At 40.7% G+C, this 19,475-nt stretch overlaps 4 protein-coding genes across 5 annotated transcripts in view; 2 read left to right on the forward strand and 2 right to left on the reverse strand.

Annotated features, from left to right (window-relative positions):
- Positions 1-1,036, forward strand: part of LOC149391078 (uncharacterized) — a 3,988-nt gene extending 2,952 nt beyond the window's left edge. The window contains exon 6 of the mRNA XM_089619926.1: positions 1,024-1,036. Coding sequence (XP_089476052.1) covers positions 1,024-1,036 — 13 coding nt within the window. The remainder of the gene's footprint in view (positions 1-1,023) is intronic.
- A 1,198-nt stretch (positions 1,037-2,234) lies between these two features.
- Positions 2,235-2,837, reverse strand: LOC149391079 (uncharacterized). The gene has a single exon (XM_089619927.1). It carries the CDS (start codon positions 2,835-2,837, stop codon positions 2,235-2,237), a length of 603 nt encoding a protein of 200 aa, XP_089476053.1.
- An 8,674-nt stretch (positions 2,838-11,511) lies between these two features.
- LOC149391080 (camphor resistance CrcB family protein) lies at positions 11,512-15,592 on the forward strand. 2 transcript variants are annotated; one of them, XM_089618706.1, is made up of 6 exons: positions 11,513-11,664; positions 13,030-13,368; positions 13,781-13,879; positions 13,980-14,172; positions 14,257-14,681; positions 14,798-15,592. In XM_089618706.1, the coding sequence occupies exons 1-6, from the start codon at positions 11,662-11,664 to the stop codon at positions 15,014-15,016; spliced, it is 1,278 nt and encodes a 425-aa protein (XP_089474832.1). In that variant the 5' UTR covers positions 11,513-11,661; the 3' UTR covers positions 15,017-15,592. The 2 variants fall into 2 exon arrangements, with proteins under 2 accessions (XP_089474831.1, XP_089474832.1); XM_089618705.1 differs by having other exon boundaries at positions 11,512-11,664; positions 13,980-14,681.
- A 334-nt stretch (positions 15,593-15,926) lies between these two features.
- LOC149391081 (uncharacterized) lies at positions 15,927-17,999 on the reverse strand. Its single transcript, XM_089620331.1, has 4 exons — positions 17,905-17,999; positions 16,539-16,642; positions 16,268-16,433; positions 15,927-16,169 (listed from the first exon to the last, which is right to left on the reverse strand). The coding sequence occupies exons 1-4, from the start codon at positions 17,921-17,923 to the stop codon at positions 16,135-16,137; spliced, it is 324 nt and encodes a 107-aa protein (XP_089476457.1). The 5' UTR covers positions 17,924-17,999; the 3' UTR covers positions 15,927-16,134.
- Between the last annotated feature and the right edge of the window lie 1,476 nt (positions 18,000-19,475).

A 19,475-nucleotide genomic window follows, 5' to 3' on the forward strand; every position in this document is an offset into this window, starting at 1 on the left:
GCTCGGCCTAGGCGAACTGGCGAGCTCGGCCTAGGCGAACTGGCAAGGCGAGCTCGGTTTAGGCGAACTGGCAAGGCGAATCGGCGAGCTCGGCCTAGGCGAACTGGCGAGCTCGGCCTAGGCGAACTGGCAAGGCGAGCTCGGCTTAGGCGAACTGGCGAGCTCGGCCTAGGCGAACTGGCGAGCTCGGCCTAGGCGAACTGGCAAGGCGAGCTCGGTTTAGACGAACTGGCAAGGCGAAGTGGCGAGCTCGGCCTAGGCGAACTGGCGAGCTCGGCCTAGGCGAACTGGCAAGGCGAGCTCGGCTTAGGCGAACTGGCGAGCTCGGCCTAGGCGAACTGGCGAGCTCGACCTGGCGAACTGGCGAGCTCGGCCTAGGCGAACTGACGAGCTCGACCTGGCGAACTGGCAAGCTCGGCCTAGGCGAACTGACGAGCTCGACCTGGCGAACTGGCAAGGCGAGCTCGGCTTAGGCGAATTGGCGAGCTCGGCTTAGGCGAACTGGCGAGCTCGGCCTAGGCGAACTGGCGAGCTCGGCCTAGGCGAACTGGCGAGCTCGACCTGGCGAACTGGCAAGGCGAGCTCGGCCTAGGCGAACTGGCGAGCTCGACCTGGGCGAACTGGCGAGCTCGGCCCTGGCGAACTGGCCAGGCGAGCTCGGCTTAGGCGAATTGGCGAGCTCAGCCTAGGCGAACTGGCGAGCTCGGCCTAGGCGAACTGGCGAGGCCGAGCTGAGACCGAGCTGACGAGGTCGAACTGACGAGGTCGAGGTCGAGCTGAGGCCGAGCTCGACGAGTCTTAATTCCGGGCTCTATTCTTTGGGCCGGGGTCGCCATGCACCCTTGGTTGAGTTGGGCCTTGATGTTTTTTGGATGGGGAGAAATCCCACACAACAAGCACCAAGTATAAAATGGATTATTTTTTCTTTGGAGACGAATGTATCCACTTTGATTAATTTTTAAGATAAATTATACTAATGTTTCTTGAATTATTGCACTCATAACTTGCCCTATAATTATTTAGTTTGTTTATCTGAATTTTTAGTCATTTTCATATTCGCACAAGTCATCTTATCGTCTATTTTTCTTATTACGATATTAAAAAATAAAGGTAAATGGCCATCTTCCTTCTTTTGTTCGTTTTAATATCATAATTAAGAATATTAAAATAAACAAAAGTATAAAATTGAAAAGACCTCTCTCATATCTAGTTCGCAAGAAAAAAATTGAAAGAGGAAACAATTTACTCACAACTTGATACGTGTTATGAGGGATTCTCTCCCACTCGAAAATCATATGAAAGCCCAACTAAAAACAAAGAAGCACATCGAGTCCGATTTAAGAAACAAGGCGGGAAACTTAGAGGCGCGAACAAGTGGAAGCGGCTCGCCGAAAAAAGACAACTCACTCCGATGTCCAAAAAGGGGAACTTGTCTAGTGACTTGTTCAGCAGCTTGCCTAACGACCCGCTCAGTAGCTTGCCTAGCGACCTGCTCAGTAACTTGCCTAGCGGCTTGCTCAACGGCTTGTCTAGCGACTTGCCCAGCGACGTGCCTAGCGACCTGCTTAGTGGCTTGCCTAGTGACTTGCCTAGCAACTTGCTCAGCGATTTGCTCTACAGCCTAAGGCGACTTGCTCAATGCGAGCAACCCGGATCCCGACCTCAAACAATAGAGAAGGACCCCTAGCAGATGACGAATCTACCCTCACTCTCAAGACAACACTATAAATACCCTCATCTCTAACACTTGGAGGTAAGTTTTGCTGATACTTACAAAACCTCTTCTTCTCTCGAAATGCCTTGAACCTCTTGTCCGCCGTGATCTCGAAATGCCTTTTGTCGCCGGAGTGGCCGGAGTTTTTCTTGGGCTCGGTGCAGACGAGCTGCCACGTGACCCTGACGCCGTTGTGCTCGTCGGCGATGGTCTCAGGGTCGATGTCGGGCACGTCTGCATGGGTCCATGTGAAGACGTCCTTGTGTTCCATTAGGAAAGAAGCGAGCTGAGTTTTTATCATCACGGGCAGGTTGGCGCCAATCATGACCGTCTGCTCGGGTTTCTGCTCGTCTAGCACTACCGGGGTCATGTCCGAAGAGGCCTCCATTGCCTTCCTACGCGGCTCCTCTCGTTGGTCAAGTTCGCTGAACATTTGCGTGTCCCTGACCTCGCATGGGTAGTCGTTCTCAATCTGGTAAATGGTTCCGACCGTCATGTCGATCGTGTCCTTGCGGGTGCCCTAGACATAACATGCCCTGAAGTCAGTCTGAGTTCCCCGCATTATGCCTACCCCGTCGGGAGTAGGGAACTTTACGAGTAAGTGGAACGTGGAAGTGACGGTGCGGAGCTGGTTGAGTGCCGGTCTCCCGATGATGACGTTGTACGCCGAGGGTTGGTCGACTATCATATAGTTGACCATTCGTGTGACCTGCGCCCCCTCCTCTATCCCGAACGTCGTTGGCAATTCGATGGATCCTTCGGTGAATACGCGTTCACCTGTGAAACTGAACAGATGTGTTTTTACGTGGACGGGGGAAATTTTCTCCAGATTCATACGGTCGAGAGCCACCTTGTATATTATGTCTGTCGAACTCCCATTGTCGATGAGGACTCTCTTCACTATGTTGTTGGCTATTTGGGCTTTGACAACGATCGCGCCGTTGTGGGGGTGGGCTATTTTCCTCGCCTCCCCGTCCGTGAAGTGTATGACTGGGCAGGGCACAGTTGGCGGCGGGGCGAAATGGCCTGCCAAGTTGACCTGGTGCAACATTCTGTCCCATTCCAGCGCTCGTGCGTATAGCTTGCGTCCTTTGACGGAGTCGCTTGTTGCTGGCCTGCCCATATGGTCGACACGATGTTGAGTGGGGTGACTGCTTCCTTTCCCCGATCATTGTTGCGATTGGTGGTGACTCTCGTGCCTTCAAGCTGTCGCTATTCGGCGGTCTGGGGTCGCCGGCTGGATGAGGCTCCCTTGGCAGCCACCATTTGTAGGACGAACTCTTTAAGTTGACCTCCCTGGATGAGGTCCTCAATCTTTTTTTTCAGTTGGATACATTCTGACATGACGTGACCATGATCCTTGTGAAAATCACAATACTTTGTCCTGTATCAAGAGAACATGACTTTTCTTTATCACTTTTTGGCATTCAAAATATCAAGAGAACATGACTTTTCTTTATCACTTGAGTGATCAATTTGAGCAATCCCGTGATCCTGACTTCTCAAAGCGCAAATATGTGCTTTATTATTTTCAATCCTCAAAATATTTGGGCAAATGTTTTTCTCAACATGGTCACTGTCAAAGCCTTTTTGAGCAACCTCAATAATATTTTGAAAATCATCTTCTCCATCAAACTAAAAAAACTCTTTACATGGAGGTGAAAAGCTTGTATCCAAGTCCTCAAATCCCACAAAATCACCAATATCGAGGGTGTGGGTCCCACCATCATCATGGGGTTTGGTGAAATCCAACAATGGAGAAGAAGAAGCATTTGAAAGATGTCAAAAAAAGGGAACGAGAAAGTAAAAAATAGATAAAAAAAAACCCACCTTGAAAAATGATGAACTTCCTCCAAAAAGCAGAAAAGATCCTTTTTCCAAAAGCTTCACATAAAAAATATGTATGTATGTATGTATAAAAAAATATGTATATGTATATATATATATATATATATATATATATATATATATATATATATATATATATATTAAGAAAATGAGCGAAAAGAGAGCAGCTACCAGCGGCGCACCCGAGCCGGAGAACAAAGACGGTCGAGGAACACGCCGAGTTTCTCGAACAACAAAGTTCCTCGAGAAACTGGGGGGTTAATGTTATGAGGGATTCTCTCCCACTCGAAAATCATATGAAAGCCAAACTAAAAACAAAGAAGCACATCGAGTCCGACTCAATAAACAAGGCGGGAAGCTCAGAGGCGCAAACAAGTGGAAGCCGCTCGCCGAAAAAAGACAACTCACTCCGATGTCCAAAAAGGGGAACTTGCCTAGCGACTTGCTCGGCAGCTTGCCTAACGACCCGCTCAGCAACTTTCCTAGCGACCTGCTCAGCAACTTGCCTAGCGACTTGCTCAGCGGCTTGCCTATCGACCTGCTCAGCGACGTGCCTAGCGACCTGCTCAGCGGCTTGCCCAGCAACTTGCCTAGCGACTTGATCAACGGCTTGCCTAGCGACCTACTCAGCGACGTGCCTAGCAATTGGCCTAGCGACTTGCTCAGCGGCTTGCCTAGCGACCTGCTCAGCGACTTGCCTAGCGATTGGCCTAGCGACCTGCTCAGCGGCTTGCCTAGCGACTTGCCTAGCGACCTGCTCAGCGACTTGCCTAGTGACTTGCTCAGCAGCCTAAGGCGACTTGCTCAATGCGAGTAACCCGGATCCCGACCTCAAACAATAGAGAATGGCCCCTAGTAGATGACGAATCTACCCCTACTCTCAAGACAACACTATAAATACCCTCATCTCCAACACTTGGAGGTAAGTTTTGTTGACACTTACAAAACATCTGCTTCTCTCTCATCAGAGATTCTCTCTCTAGAATTTTGAAGCACGACACTTAGACTAATGTTGAGCGTCAAAGTGTCCGCCGGAGGAAACTCATCCGCCGTCCTTTAGCTCACCCTTCTCTCTTTTCTTAAGTGACGAGTCGTCGGAGATCCTTTTCCGGTACGACGGAGGCGACAAGTGCGGAGACAACTTCCCCGTTCGACCACCGCGTGGTCATAGGGTCCGGCCCTAGACCGAGCCGCGGACCTATTTTCGTGTTGATCCATTTTCAAGCATTAACAATACGTAATGACTCTGATGATGAAATTTCAATCGACAGAGAATCAATACAACTTCGCAAAAACTTTTGATATATTGAAATTTAAAGTGATGTGTGCTGATGCCGAAATCGGTCTCAACAATCATGAATAAATTTAATGTCAAGATCGCGAAATTTGTTTGACTAAAAAGGCTTGGTTGAAGGCTTCAAGATCACCAAATTCAAGTCCACCCTTAACCTTCCTTTTACAAAGATAATGCCAAGTAAACCAATGGATCCTTTTTTTTCTTTGGTAGAACCCCAACAAAATTGGGCTAAAAAGGAAGTATATTCTAGTAATAATTGCTTTTGAGAGGCGAAAATGACTCATGGCATAACTTGGAATGACTAGAACAATTAATTTGATGAGAATTTCTTTAACGGGTTGTGAGAAAATAGACAATTTATAGCCCCCCTAATTTTGTTCCAAATATGAGCCTTTATGTAGATTTTTTGGTGCGACCAACGAAGAGATTTCGTGATCAACGGTAATCGATTTCATAGAACACAGTTTGGATTTGTAGATTTTTTGGCTAGATATAGTCTAGTAAGTATTTAAGGTGTCTCGCAGAGCGAGAAAATCGTTATATCACTACTACAAACTGGAGATTCCACAACGGTACAGAACTGTTGTTGAAAGCTTCCACAACGGTTCTGTACCATTGTGGAATCCTCCGTTGTGTAATGTTTCCACAACGGTACGCGTACCGTTGTGGAAACCTCCACGTTACAACAACGGGACAGTCCCGTTGTGGAAGATTGGCTAAATTTTTGAACTTTCGCCGCGGCGACGTATAATTCTCGCCGCGGCGAGACATTCCACAACGGTACAGTTGTACCGTTGTGGAATGTCTCGCCGCGGCGAGAATTATACATTGCTGCGGCGAGGATTAGAAGTCGCTCTGTTTTGGAGCGACATCTTTTATTCTTTTTTCTTCTTTTTAATATGATTTTTATTAATGCCATTTTTTCCAAAAATAAAAAATAGCAATTAAAAGAATAAACCACAAAAGTGTGCCACTCATAACCACAATATATTCTAGAAGACTAAATTAAATTAGATGCAAAACAGTGACTTATATTCAAAACACAAAAGCAAAAGAAATTAGAAGTCTCTTTCTCACTTCTCGTGTTTGCGTGGCGTCAATCTCTTGTAATCCTCTAGCCCTATTCAATTCATTATAAAAAAAAATTAATGAATAAAAAGAAAGAAGAATCACATGACAAAAGTTATGGTACATTTCAAATCATTTCATTTCAGAAAAGGAAATTGCACACTAGTGTGATGCAGGCCCAGTGCGTCGTTCCTGTTGTTGGATGCGCAGAGCTCATCTCAGATGCCATTGCAATTATACATGAAGCATCATATATATATATATATATATATATATATATATATATATATATATATATATATAATTATAAACAAGTTGAACAGTACAACAACTTCAAGAGCTGGTACTACTAAAGAGAACATGAGAGGTATAACAGGTTATAAAGACTTAAAAAGCAAGTACATGAACAAACTATTCAAGGATTAACAAAAATTACAAATTCCAGTCCACAAAGAAAGTAAATAACAAAGTTGTGATCAAGACCATATCGTAACTCGTGCTTCTTTCAGATCAAACTTATTCACTATAATCACTACCACATAATTTCACTCTCTTTAACAATTTAAAGATAGATTCAATTCCAAAGTTACACAACAGAACATAAAATTAGTATTTGCAAGTAACTCTATCCTAGCAAGTAGCTGAAATTCATCTCATGAAGTAACTTAATGAACTTGATATTTGAGTTGAAATTAATTCCATCATTACCCAGTCATTAAATTCCCAGTTTAAGAGTGCAACATCATTGAATTTTACCTCCTTGAGTTGTTCAGCGTCTTTCATTTTTTCAAGCATCCACCGATAAATTAACATCTTATTTTCCGCTTCGAAATTTTTAGCCTTAACAGTCAACCAGTTCCAAAGCCTTGGTCTTTTCCTCTAGGTCTTCCTTTAGATGAGAACACTCATCGCTGCAACGCAAAAGCTAAAGCAGAGCCAAGTGAGAATAGAGATGAAGTCCTCTAGGTCTTCCTTCCAAAGGCCTTATTCTATTGAACTTCTCTTGCAGATCGGAAAACTCGCATCTTTCTCCACGATCAAAGCCTTTGAAGTTCTGGACTCGGCTACTTCCCCGACGAGTTGCTCGGACAATTGCGATTCAGCTTTGTAACATTGCTGAAGCTCCAGCTCTAGACTCTCATCTTTTTCTTTCCAACATGATCCCTTTTCAGAAAATTTTACTAATTTAGCAACGTTAAACAAAATCCACGCTAAGGAATTACTGAAAATATCAACATCGATCCAAAACACAATAATAAATTTCTCATTTAGTCAAAGTTTATCAAACACATCGCTGAACCAATATTCGCACATACCAATTCTAATACTAGCTGATCTTGAGAAGAAAGATGCATAAATTTCGGTGTTATAATCGCTGAACAAAGGCAACATCAAAATAAAAACACGGCCAAGTTCAGACTCTAAACTCAATATCACAGTTTCCCAACTCTCTTTAACCCTCAATTCTCTAATTTTTTTCCCATCCTTATATTTCAAATTGCAAACACATCACATCCATGATATTACTGACCCAGTGATCAAACCAGACCAAGAAGTATGGAATTCAAGGCAAGAATAAAAAAATGACAACTCTTTGATGTAAAAATATAGGCAATAAAGAACAAACATGAATCTGCTAGCAAACTTGAAACAATATCAAAGTGGAATAAAAGCACTATCAAATCAACATATCCAATAAACGAAAAAAAAAACATGAATCCAATAAACACACAAACATACCTACCTGTTAAAAGAGTGTGCTTTTACAAACACCAGGATCACCACTTTATCTTTAAAAGAAAACTAAACATCTTTGCATTATTTTATCTAATCTCAACACTTTTCGTATATGCCACTTTAAGTACCTAGAGAATTCCATTAGCTGTGATGGAAAAAAATCATCAATCAAGGACAAAAACTATAAATGTTTTATGCATTATTTGAGTTGGGACTTTTGTCGAACACCTAGTACGCAAGAACACCATAAGCACTTGTTCAAGCAACATATCCAGATTTTGACAAGCCTCAATGAACATGACCCAAAAAAAAAAAAGAGATTAAGGAACTAAGACAAAGTCAACAACAATTTTTACACAAAACGAAAATGGAATAAATAAATCTCATGGTCAGAACCTACATGGCTGTTCAAGAGGGTGCCAGATTCGGAGTCGTAGATGGCGTACTGGAGAAGAGATTCGGTTTTGACAGAGGGAAGATTGGCTGTCAGATCAAATCAGCTTCATCGCCATAGTGAACGCGCCAGCACGTCGATCTAGGGCTTTGACGTCCACGCTCATTGTCAATACACCGACACCTCTTCTACGCCAATTGCAAGAATCACAGTTCTCTTGGATTGAGACGAAGAAAAAACAACTTCAAGCCCTAGAAACTCTTCGCCCTCTTCTTCCTTCTTTGACTCCGACCATGGCTTCTAATACCTCCATGTCCTATCGTCAAAGCCCAATCGGTGAGGACAAATGTGATAATAGATTTTTGGTTTTTAGGGTTCGGAGGTGAGAAGGGATTTTGGATTTATAGGGTTAAAACAAAAAAAAATATAAATTGTGGAGATTTGTAGCGCAGGCCATGGTGTCGGTGAAGGAAATATGGTTTTGGGTTTTACAGGGGAGAGACTGGAGTGAGATGACTGAGAAGACGGAGATGAAGAACAACGAAGAAGAGAATAGAGAGAGAACGAAAGGAATCCAAAAATGAAAAAAATAACGTTTCATCAAAACATTATTTTTAATTAAAAGTACCAAAGCTTACACAACGGGAACTGTCCCGTCGTGAAAGTGTCTCCCGCGGCGAAGTACTTTGCTCGCCAATTTTTTTTATTCAACTCCTACAACGGTACAACTGTACCGTTGTGGAAAGATCTTGCCGCAGCGAAAATCATGCGTCGTCGCGGCGAGATTCAACAACGGGACAATGTACCGTTGTGTAATCATAAAAATTGTGTGGATTTCACAACGGGACAGTTGTACCATTGTGGAAGCATGGAGATTCCACAACGGGACAGTTGTACCGTTGTGGAAGCATAGAGATTCCACAACGGGACAGTTGTATCGTTGTGGAAACATATAGCTTCCACAACGGTACTGTATTCCGTTGTGAAATCTCCGTTTTGTAATCTAATATTTGTAGTAGTGTATGTGCCATTTTAAAATTGAAGTCAAGACTATCATCAATGAATAGAAGGTTGGAGATTGAGGGTGAGGCGGGACCAAAGTATAGGTCATGGATTTCGTGGTGTTGAGGCTTTCATAGAGTAGCTAGCGAGTTGACTTATCGAACTATATAATATAGAGTTAGTTAAGAGTTAAACTATGTATTTAATAATTGAATAGTGGACAATTTCAGAGTTCATTCAATCAATAATTCTGTTTTAACTTTTTTTTAGTAAGGTTGCACAAAAAATAACAGAGAATATATCAATTAAATATTGGAGCCATGTATGGTTAGCTTTCACGACAATATATATATATCAATTAAATATTGGTGGAGCCATGTACGGTATGAAAGCAAGATTGTACGGTTCCTAATCAATAATATATCATACTATAAATAAGAATAAAATTTTAACAGTCAATAATTGATTACTAAATAACAATATAACAAAAAAAAATTAAATAGTTAATAATTTTTGTGAAATTTGTTGTAACTAGCCAAGTTTGTCATTCTTATTAGGGGAATAGTCCAAGTTTCATTTTATTAAGCAAATAGCCCATATTTTCGGCTCAGACCATAACACCCTTGGTAAATTCGCGAATTGGTTAATTTAATTAACCTATTGGAGTGAGTTAGGTTAATTAATTTACTTATTGGTTGAATATTAGTTTAGGTTCTGATTTTTTTATGAGTAAAGTTAATTTACTAAATGATTGAATTCAGAATTAGGTTAATTAATTGAATGCTTTGAATATCAATTGACTTAAGTTATGATTTTTGTAAATTTTTTGTGAATTTTAAATCCTTCACGAATAAGTTAATTAATTAACGTAACTCACTCCAGTAGGTTAATTAAATTAACCGATTCGCGAATTTACAAAGTGTCTCTCCTCAATCCCCTCCATCGCCGCCGATTTCCTCTCTGCCGCTGATTCTTCTCCCCCTGCCGATTTTCGAGTCAATCTGAGCCGTCGATTCTTCGAGCATCGCCGCCGTCGGAGCTCGGCGGAATCGACGCCATCTATGGCGGATCTTGACGGCGTCTATGGCGGATCTCGCCGGCGACGTTAGGGATCAACAACGAGGATGGACGACGATTGGCGACGACGCGGCGGCGTGAAATGGATCGGCGGCGATCGGCGGCGTGAAGTGGATCGGTGGCGTGAAATGGACGAAGATGGGAACGAGTTTAGGTTTAGGTTTTGGGAAAATTGAGTTTTGCTCTTATATATGAGGGTAATTTAGGTAGTGAAATATTAATTGGGCTATTCACTTAATTTATTCAAACTTGGGCTATTCTCCTAATATTGGTGGGTTGATTGGGCTAGTATGCTCACTCTCCCATAATTTTTTATTATTAAAACAACATAAATTATGATTGTATGTTGATGTCATAAAAATCAAATTAAAACTTTCGGTCGACTCATATTATTATTCTTTGTTACATAACATAATAAAAATATGAGGACTGATATTTATTAGTAGTCCGTTGACTGCTGATGTGAGAGAATAGGCAGGGTCCACATGTCAGGTGGATCTTACTATTCTCTTACATGAGCGCTCAGCTATCGTTGATGAAAATCATTTCCGGAGACTTTGTGAAATCCAGAAGGAGACTGTGAAGAGAGACCAAGGAAAATACGAGACATTCATGGAATCACTCGTTTCCGGAGCTGGAATCGCCGGAATTTTGATAACCACCCGATTTCCGACAGCGACAATCCCATAGTGCGACGAGTCAGACATCTCCAAGTTTCGGGCTTTCCTCAACGACTCCAGAGTGCAAAGAAGAGGCTCGTGGTTGCCGTCAAATATGTGGCGGCGGAGAGTTTGATCTAGGATGCAGAAAAATAAAAAATAAAAAGCAAAGAGGATTTCAGGGAAGAAGAAGAAGATGAGAGATTAATTTGTTTTTTGTTTTCACATTTTCATTTGTATTTTTGTCTCTTTTTTTCATTTCATTTGTTTTAAATTAAATTTGTTTTATCTATTTATTCTGACAAGATTACTAATTTATCCTATAAATATTGTTATGTACGTGTTCAAAAATTAGACGGTAATTAGAAAAAATTGATGGAAGGAGCAACGTTACAATAAAATAAGAATTTAGAGTTAATTTTGTGGTAAACTGAAGTTGAGAAAGAGGTTAATTTGTGAATATAGTTCAGGGGATATAATTAATCCATACATCAACTTAAAGTATGAACTATAAAGCAGGTATTTACCAAACCGCTTGGTAACAAGTAACAACTAACAACTCACAATAGTTGGGAGTTAGACACACTATACCATACCACTATTGGAGATTAAAATAACTAATAAAATAGGGACTGCACTGCAATTTACCCGCCTTTCAACATAAAAACAGTTGCAGAAGATTCATGCCATCTTTCCTTTAATCCTTTCTTCTTCTTCCTCTTCTGATTTTGTTATCTCTTTCTGCATTCTGACATTTCCAATTTGTAATTTTAACATCGTTATTCGTATGCGGTGATTCCTTTCTTAAATTTTCGTTTCAAAGCTCGCCATTGCTTCAAGAATATCCTCATAACTATTCTAAGAAATGGTAATTACTGCTCTCTCTCTCTCTCTCTCTCTCTCTCTCTCTCGACTGTTAACCAAGTTCTATCCATTTTCTGAATTACAATGGATTGATTCTAAATTTGATGCTTGGTATTATATTTTTGATGAGTTAGTCTCTCGGATTGCTCTCAATTTCTCATTCGGATCGGTATTTTTGGAAATCAGTGTTTTTTTTTCTTTCTCGTCAGCTTGTTGTTTTAGATTGAGGGTTTCTGTTGAAGATTCGCCTTGATTGAGCTCCAACTTGTTTTTGCCTATGTTCTCGGCGATTATAACGACATCGCTCCTAATGTTCCATTACAGTTTATCAAAATTTATGGTATTTTTGCCGTTATTATTATTTTTTCTCTTGGGTTTTTTGCTTTGTTAGGAATTGTTAAAATAGTTAGTGGGTCATGTCAATTTCATGTGTCTTGTGCTCTTTGAAGAGTGGTTCGATGAGAACTTGATATTGTGTTGCTGAACTGTGGAATATGATGGTTGGTTGTTTGCTTTGTCTACAATGCTTTGATTGAATGTCATTCTTTAAAGTATAGCATATTTTAAGAGTAAGCTTAGCTATCAAGCATGTGTTTTTTTTTTTTTTTTTTTTCTCTATATATATTCCTGAACTAGATGCCTCTAAATCTTACTTGGAACCCCGATATTGTTCAAGAATTAAGTGTCCCGAGATGTTTCTCCTATCATTTGCTTTTTAGTACCGGCTCATTCCAAGTCTTGATTAAGCTAGAAATGTGTCTTCCTTTATTTTCATCGATTGGGATCATTTGTCCATTGGGACAGTCTCTAGGCCTAATGACCTGAGCCCTAGAAATAAGAACTGTGGACCATACCATTCAAGTCATTCGGACCCAAGAGCCCAATCCCGAACACCTGTGCTCGGATTGGCCTCAGTCCCAAGCCAGAGTGTGCCAAGTGCCCAAGCTCGGGTCAGCCCAACCTCTGAGCTCAGGCGAGGCCATATGTCCATGCTTGGTCGTATCTAAGCAGACCGTACCAGGGCGAGCTCAAGAGCAAACTCTGTCTCTGTTTCCTCTCTCTCTCTCTCTCTCTCTCTCTCTCTCTCTCTCTCTCTCCTGATTCCATTCTTGAGCTGAGCTTTTCAATCGACTTCACTACCAACCCATTAGCTGTTTCATACCTCAATTGCTTCGCTTAGCTTAAAAAAAAAATCGGTAATATTCCTACAACTCTATCGGTAATTGGTGTTAGCTTTGCCATTGAAACTTCTTGCATCTAAATGAGCATCACATAGTTTTTTTTCCCTTTATATATACATATATATATATATATATATATATATATATATATATATATTAAATGATACTTTGTTGGACAACTTGTGTAGTCTTCATCACCATCACACGAGAGACCGAAGGGTGGGTCGTCGTTCGGTCGGGCCAGCAGTGCCGGATCTTCGATGAGAAGGCGGTCCGGCGATGATGATATCGACACGGAAACCGAGTCAGTTTCAGAGGCGGGAGATATCGGAGACAGGGCTATCCATAGCAACAAGGGCTTGCCGTGTTTTTCCCTCGACCACGCCATGGAGAACGGCGCTTCCGTGGCTCCGGTCTCAGAGGACTCGCAGACTCTCTCTCCTCCTCATGAAAAAGGGAATGAGGTCCCAAAGCTGTTGGAGTACGCTTCGTGTCTCACCCAATTGGCTGTTTTCGGCATTTTGGGGGTAACACAAACTTCGGACATCCTTTATTTATTGTCTCCTTTGTTTCGTTTCGTTTCGTAGCTACGTGTTTTGTACATGCCTTGGTAATTGATTGTGTCACGGCGTAATGATACTATAAAGTACTTAGCTCGGTAATGGTTTGTGACTGGTACTTGATCCCATCAGTTATTGTTATTGTTATAGCTGTTACCTACATTAAGTTATGCTGAAAGTTATTATTAATTTTTTTTTTTCTAGAGTTATGCTACAATCTTAGTTCGAAGATGCTCGCTTTCTAATTTCTTCATCTAAAATACAATGTCCATTATATGCTGGCTGTCCATTCGGTTTAATAATGTAAAAGCATTTACTTGCGATATATAATAGTTCCGACTATGTTCTGAACGGCATATGTTATTTGATACTTTTGCAGGTGTTAACAAGGTATTCGCTGCAGAAATTGCTCGGCCCAGGAATGGCTGGAGTAACAAGCAACACGAGTAGTCTTTACCTTGATCTTCCTTCTAATATGGTCTCTCTCTGAGTTCAGCTCTCATTAATGTTGCTTTTCTTCACCTTGCATATATCTCACTTGTTATATAGATCCTCATGTACAATTGTACTCTTTTCAGGTAGGCTCTTTCTTGATGGGTTGGTTTGGAATTGTTTTCAAAGGAGATATATCTCGCGTGTCCGACTTTCTAGCCATTGGTTTGACAACTGGCTTCCTGGGAAGCCTTACCACTTTTAGTGGCTGGAACCAGAAAATGCTCGAGCTTAGCGTCGAAGGCCAATGGGCCTCGTCCATCCTCGGTTTCCTCATAGGTAATAGATCGATCGGGCTAAACGAAAAACGCTCTTATTTTTTTTGCTCATATATTTTCATTCCGAATCCTAAATATGTTTCAGGTCTTTTTCTTGCTGCCTACTCAATAATTTTCGGAGTGGAGACAGCAAAGGGCTTCAGGAAGCTTCTCGAAACGAAGACGGCGAAGCGATTGTGCGGCGTTTTCAGGCCTTGCAGCGAATGGAGAGTAGACAGTCGCGTGCGCCACGTGGCAGTCTTTGCGATCTTTGCGGTGATGCTTGCTCTGCTGTGGAATCTGAGCGGCTTGTTGTTGAGACAGGTGTTCAGTGACGGTGGCGAAGAGGCTCAGTTATGGCTGGGCTGCATAGTTGGGCCTGTGGGCGTGTGGATAAGGTGGTTCTTGGCTCGGCTCAATGGCCGCGGATTGGGAAGGACGGGCCATCTCAAGTGGATTCCTTTCGGTACTCTAATCGCTAACGTTTCTGCATCTTGCATCATGGCAGCGCTTGCTACCACTAGAAAAGCGGTACGGATCTCTCAATGAAATGACAGTCGTTGATTTCTATGGGGTCGGTGCTTGGAAAAGCAACTTCGTACTCGAGAAAGAAAAGCTGACAGATGTCGTAATCTGTTTTGTCTCAGGTAAATACCAGGAATTGTGACACTATTACAACCGGAACACAGCTCGGGTTTTTGGGGTGTTTGAGCACGGTGTCGACGTTCATAGCGGAGTTCACTGCAATGAGAGAGAGCGCGCGCCCTTATAGAGCATACGCTTACGCTTCCCTCACTATTTGCCTGTCATTTGGCTTGGGAACCCTCTTTTTCTCTGTGCCTGTTTGGACCAAAGGTTACAATTAGAAACCAATGGCCTCTCATCATAGTGAATGTGAAAACCTGAAAATCCACATCACAAAAATCCTTTGATATCGCTTTCCAACCGATTTATTTACACGGGTTAGGCTACGTGTTAATTCATGCTAATTGTAAGCACAGTTAAATAAATATTATAATCATATAGAGCTTATTATACCATTTACCATGGATAAGATTGAAATCTATGTTTCTGGCTTCTTGCCATGTTCTAGTCAGTCCTATTAATATACTTTTAGGGCATCATAACGAAAAAAAAAAAAAAAAAGGGTATCGTCCTGGGTGTTTGACAACTGCAATTCGTCGTGGTTGTTTGTCAATTGTCTGCAACCTCTCCGTCCAAGAATGACTCCCCACCTTAAGTCTCCGTCTTGGTTGTTTATCAATTGAAAAAGAAACAATTAAAATTACTCAAGTCTCCGTCTTGGGTGTTTATCAATTGAAAAAGAAACAATTAAAATTACTTTCGGCAAACGGACAATGTTTAATTCCCTACTTAAGGGAGAGTAGACTGTAAACATGTCAAGATTACATAGGAGTTCATTTATGATAATTGTTGGGAAAAGGATTGGTCAATGTGAGATTTTTATTCTTTACCAGCAAATGTTGTAACTTGTAACCATATGGCTCTTATAAATATTATAATCGAATAAATTTAAATTCTCTATCTCTATCTTCTTGCCGTGTTTCATTCATTCCTTCTAGTAATTTACTTTAAAAGTCACACACATGCACTTGCTCCGTCGCTAAATATATAGTTATGTAGTTCAACTGCGAGACTAAAAACACCCGTTAAGTTTTTTCTCTTCTAAATTATGTTAGCTCTTCTTTGTCAAACTCAAGTACCTCCTCCATTGGAAAGGAAAAACAAACAGAAGAAGATGAGACCAAAGTCACGTATGAAATGTAAGCTCCAGATTAAGTAGGTTTATGAAACCGTACACATCTACACAGACAAACGACGCTAGTTCGATAGAAGAGCTTCTCAAGCTCCTTCCATAAAATGTTAACACGTTCGACTTATACAAACGATAGGTTCAAAAGTCTTGATCACGCTAATAAATGAAGATTTCACATGTACATTTCTGGTCCAACAAAGCCCCCATTTAACCACAGCATGAGCCACAGGCAGGTAAAGAACCTGCGGAATCCAACACAAAAACCATTGTGGTAAGAAAATATGACAAGAGAGAGACACACAAAAGAATTTAAGTACTTCAGAATCAAAACAGTTCTTACTATGGTCGGTTCGTAGACTGTCCAAACCACGAACATTGTCGAGCCCACCGCGGGGTCCACGTGGACCGCCGGGCCCACCTCCTCCTGGGCCTCCTGGCCCGCCACCATCCCACTTCTTTGCAGAACCTGACCCTTTCCCTTTTCTATAGGCATCTGATTTTTCCATCTACCAAAAAGAAAAAAGAAAGAAAGAAGTTATTGCAGATTCTGAAGATGAAGTGAACAAGAGCATATGTAAATACAAAGGAATGGAGAGAAGCACGATATTTACCGACAACATGGTTCCAAAAAACACGCCGATGAAGTTAACAATGGACCAGAAAAAGTCGGTGATTGTCCTGAGTCGCCATATCGATCGCTTAGATCTCACAACGCCTACACATACAACACTCAATTTTTCAGCCAATGCAACTTAGCAATGATGCAAGAATGTGCAGTAACTACCCAAATATGACTAAAAAGACTGGATTTTTAAGTTAAGCGAAGCAGTTGAGGTATGAAACAGCTAATGGATTGGTAGTGAAGTCAATTGAAAAGCTCAGCTCAAGAATGGAATCAGGAGAGAGAGAGAGAGAGAGAGAGAGTAGGAATCAGGAGTGAGGAAACAGAGACAGAGTTTGCTCTTGAGCTCGCGCTGGTACGGTCTGCTTGGATACGACCAAGCATGGACATATGGCCTCGCCTGAGCTCAGAGGTTGGGCTGACCCGAACTTGGGCACTTGGCACACTCTGGCTTGGGACTGAGGCCAATCCGAGCACAGGTGTTCGGGATTGGGCTCTTGGGTCCGAATGACTTGAATGGTATGGTGCAACAGTTCTTCTTTCTAGGGCTCAGGTCATTAGGCCTAGAGACTGTCCCAATGGACAAATGATCCCAATCGATGAAAATAAAGGAAGTCACATTTCTAGCTTAATCAAGACTTGGAATGAGCCGGTACTAAAAGCGAATGATAGGAGAAACATCTCGGGACACTTAATTCTTGAACAATATCGGGGTTCCAAGTAAGATTTAGAGGCATCTAGTTCAGGAATATATATAGAGAAAAAAAAAATGCTTGATAGCTAAGCTTACTCTTAAAATATGCTATACTTTAAAGAATGACATTCAATTAAAGCATTGAAGACAAAGCAGACAACCAAACTTCATGTTTCACAGTTCAGCAACACATTATCAAGTTCTCATCGAACCACTCTTCAAAGAGCACAAGACACATGAAATTGACATGACCCACTAACTATTTTAACAATTCCTAACAAGGCAAAAAACCCAAGAAAAAAAATAATAATAACGACAATAAAACAACAAATTTTGATAAACTACAATGGAACATTAGGATCGATGTCGTTATAATCGCCGAGAACATAGGCAAAAACAAGTTGGAGCTCAATCAAGACGAATCTTCAACAGAAACCCTCAATCTAAAACAACACGCTGACGAGAAAGAAAAAAAATAAACACACTGATTTCCAAAAATACCGATCCAAATGAGAAATTGAGAGCAATCCGAGAGACTAACTCATCAAAAATATAATACCAAGCATCAAATTTAGAATCAATCCACTGTAATTCAGCGACACGGTCATTTCGATCTACACGTAATTAGTGGTGAAAATTTGATGAGAGACAAAGAACGAACCTCCTTCAACGTAAGGCATTCTGTGTAAGTTCTCTCTTCTTCTTTTGTTCTCCAAAGTCTTCGTTCTGGTGTCTTCTCTCCCATTTTACCGCTCCTATATACCTCAATAAATATACTTATCTGCGGAGCAGATTACGTGTTCCCCTCCTTGTGATTGGCTATTGCTTTTCCAGCTCAACAAAGAGGACACGTGGAACTTTCTTAATTAGTTCTCAATACTTTTATTTATAAATTTTAGATTAAAATATATTCAAATGCCTATTTTTTATCTTTTACCAAGCAGTATACCAGCGTGTTACAGCGGAATAATTAATATATTTTAGTCTGTAAGAAAAAATATCTGAAAACATGTTAAAAAATATTTAGATTTAAAAAAATGAATTAAAAATTTTTTGGACACATTTTTATCTTACTGATTAAAAAAAATTCAATACGAATGAGTAGTACTTGTGTTTTAGGGTCCAATCTCAAAACAAAAAAATCATTGTTTATTGAAGAGTGAGTGATTTGTGTCTAAAGATCATCTTCTACTTTATATATATAATATAATTTCAAATATTTCGTTTTTTTTTTCTAAAACCTTCAATCCAATGCGCTTTTGCGAATACAAATAGGAGCATTCATAAGAGAAATTTCATTTTGTAGACCTAAAAATTATCAAAATATCAAAACTAGACTCATTAGTTTAATAATATCCGAAATTGGACTTTTGGACACTTTCTGGACAAAAATGCCCCTGAAAGTCCACACTCACACACACACACACACACACACATATATATATATATATATATATATATATATATATATATATATATATAAAGCATTGGATTTTGGCGGAGTTCATCAGATTTTTACAGAGATTTTGGATTGAAGGTCATCGGAGAAATCCGATGAGATTCATCAGATTTTTCCAAGTTTTTTTAGAAACTCAAACTTTGGAACCTTCCCAAAAACGATGCGAAACCCCCAAAATCAAAACTGAACACAGACCCAAATTCATATTAAAAAAACGGGGCATTGCCCCGAACCCCACGAGCTCAACGGTGAGGTCGACCATCGAAAGTTGTAATCCTAGCGCAACCAATTCGAAGGTGACAAGACTTGTGATAATGAGAGAGAGAGAGAGAGAGAGAGAGAGAGAGAGATGAATAGGTTTGAAATGAGAGAGGAATAGGGGTTTTTTTTAATTTCATGGGTATTTTATCCAAAAAGTATCTAAAAGTCCAATTTCATATATTATTAAATTAATGGGTCTAATCTTGATATTTTGATAATTTTAATGTCTACAAAATGAAATTTCTCTATTAAAATCCATTACAAACATACGCATTTTATTTTTCCTCCCTTATAGTCATAATTTTCGAGCGAATACAAATATCGATGTTCATTACAGCAACGCACATCTTATTTTTTCTTCCACATAATCATAATTTTCGAGCTCAAACTTTGTTACTGTCTTTCATAAATAAAAGAGCGAACGTTATTTCAATTTGGCTCTTTACAATTATATTTTTCTTTAATTGTAATCAAGTCCTTATCTGACTCCTAAATGCATGTCAAACACCAAC

The sequence above is a fragment of the Urtica dioica genome, chromosome 7 (genome assembly GCF_054948205.1).
Source record: "Urtica dioica subsp. dioica isolate 48M chromosome 7, U.dioica_male_clone48M_v1_H2, whole genome shotgun sequence".
NCBI classification, from domain to species: domain Eukaryota; kingdom Viridiplantae; phylum Streptophyta; class Magnoliopsida; order Rosales; family Urticaceae; genus Urtica; species Urtica dioica.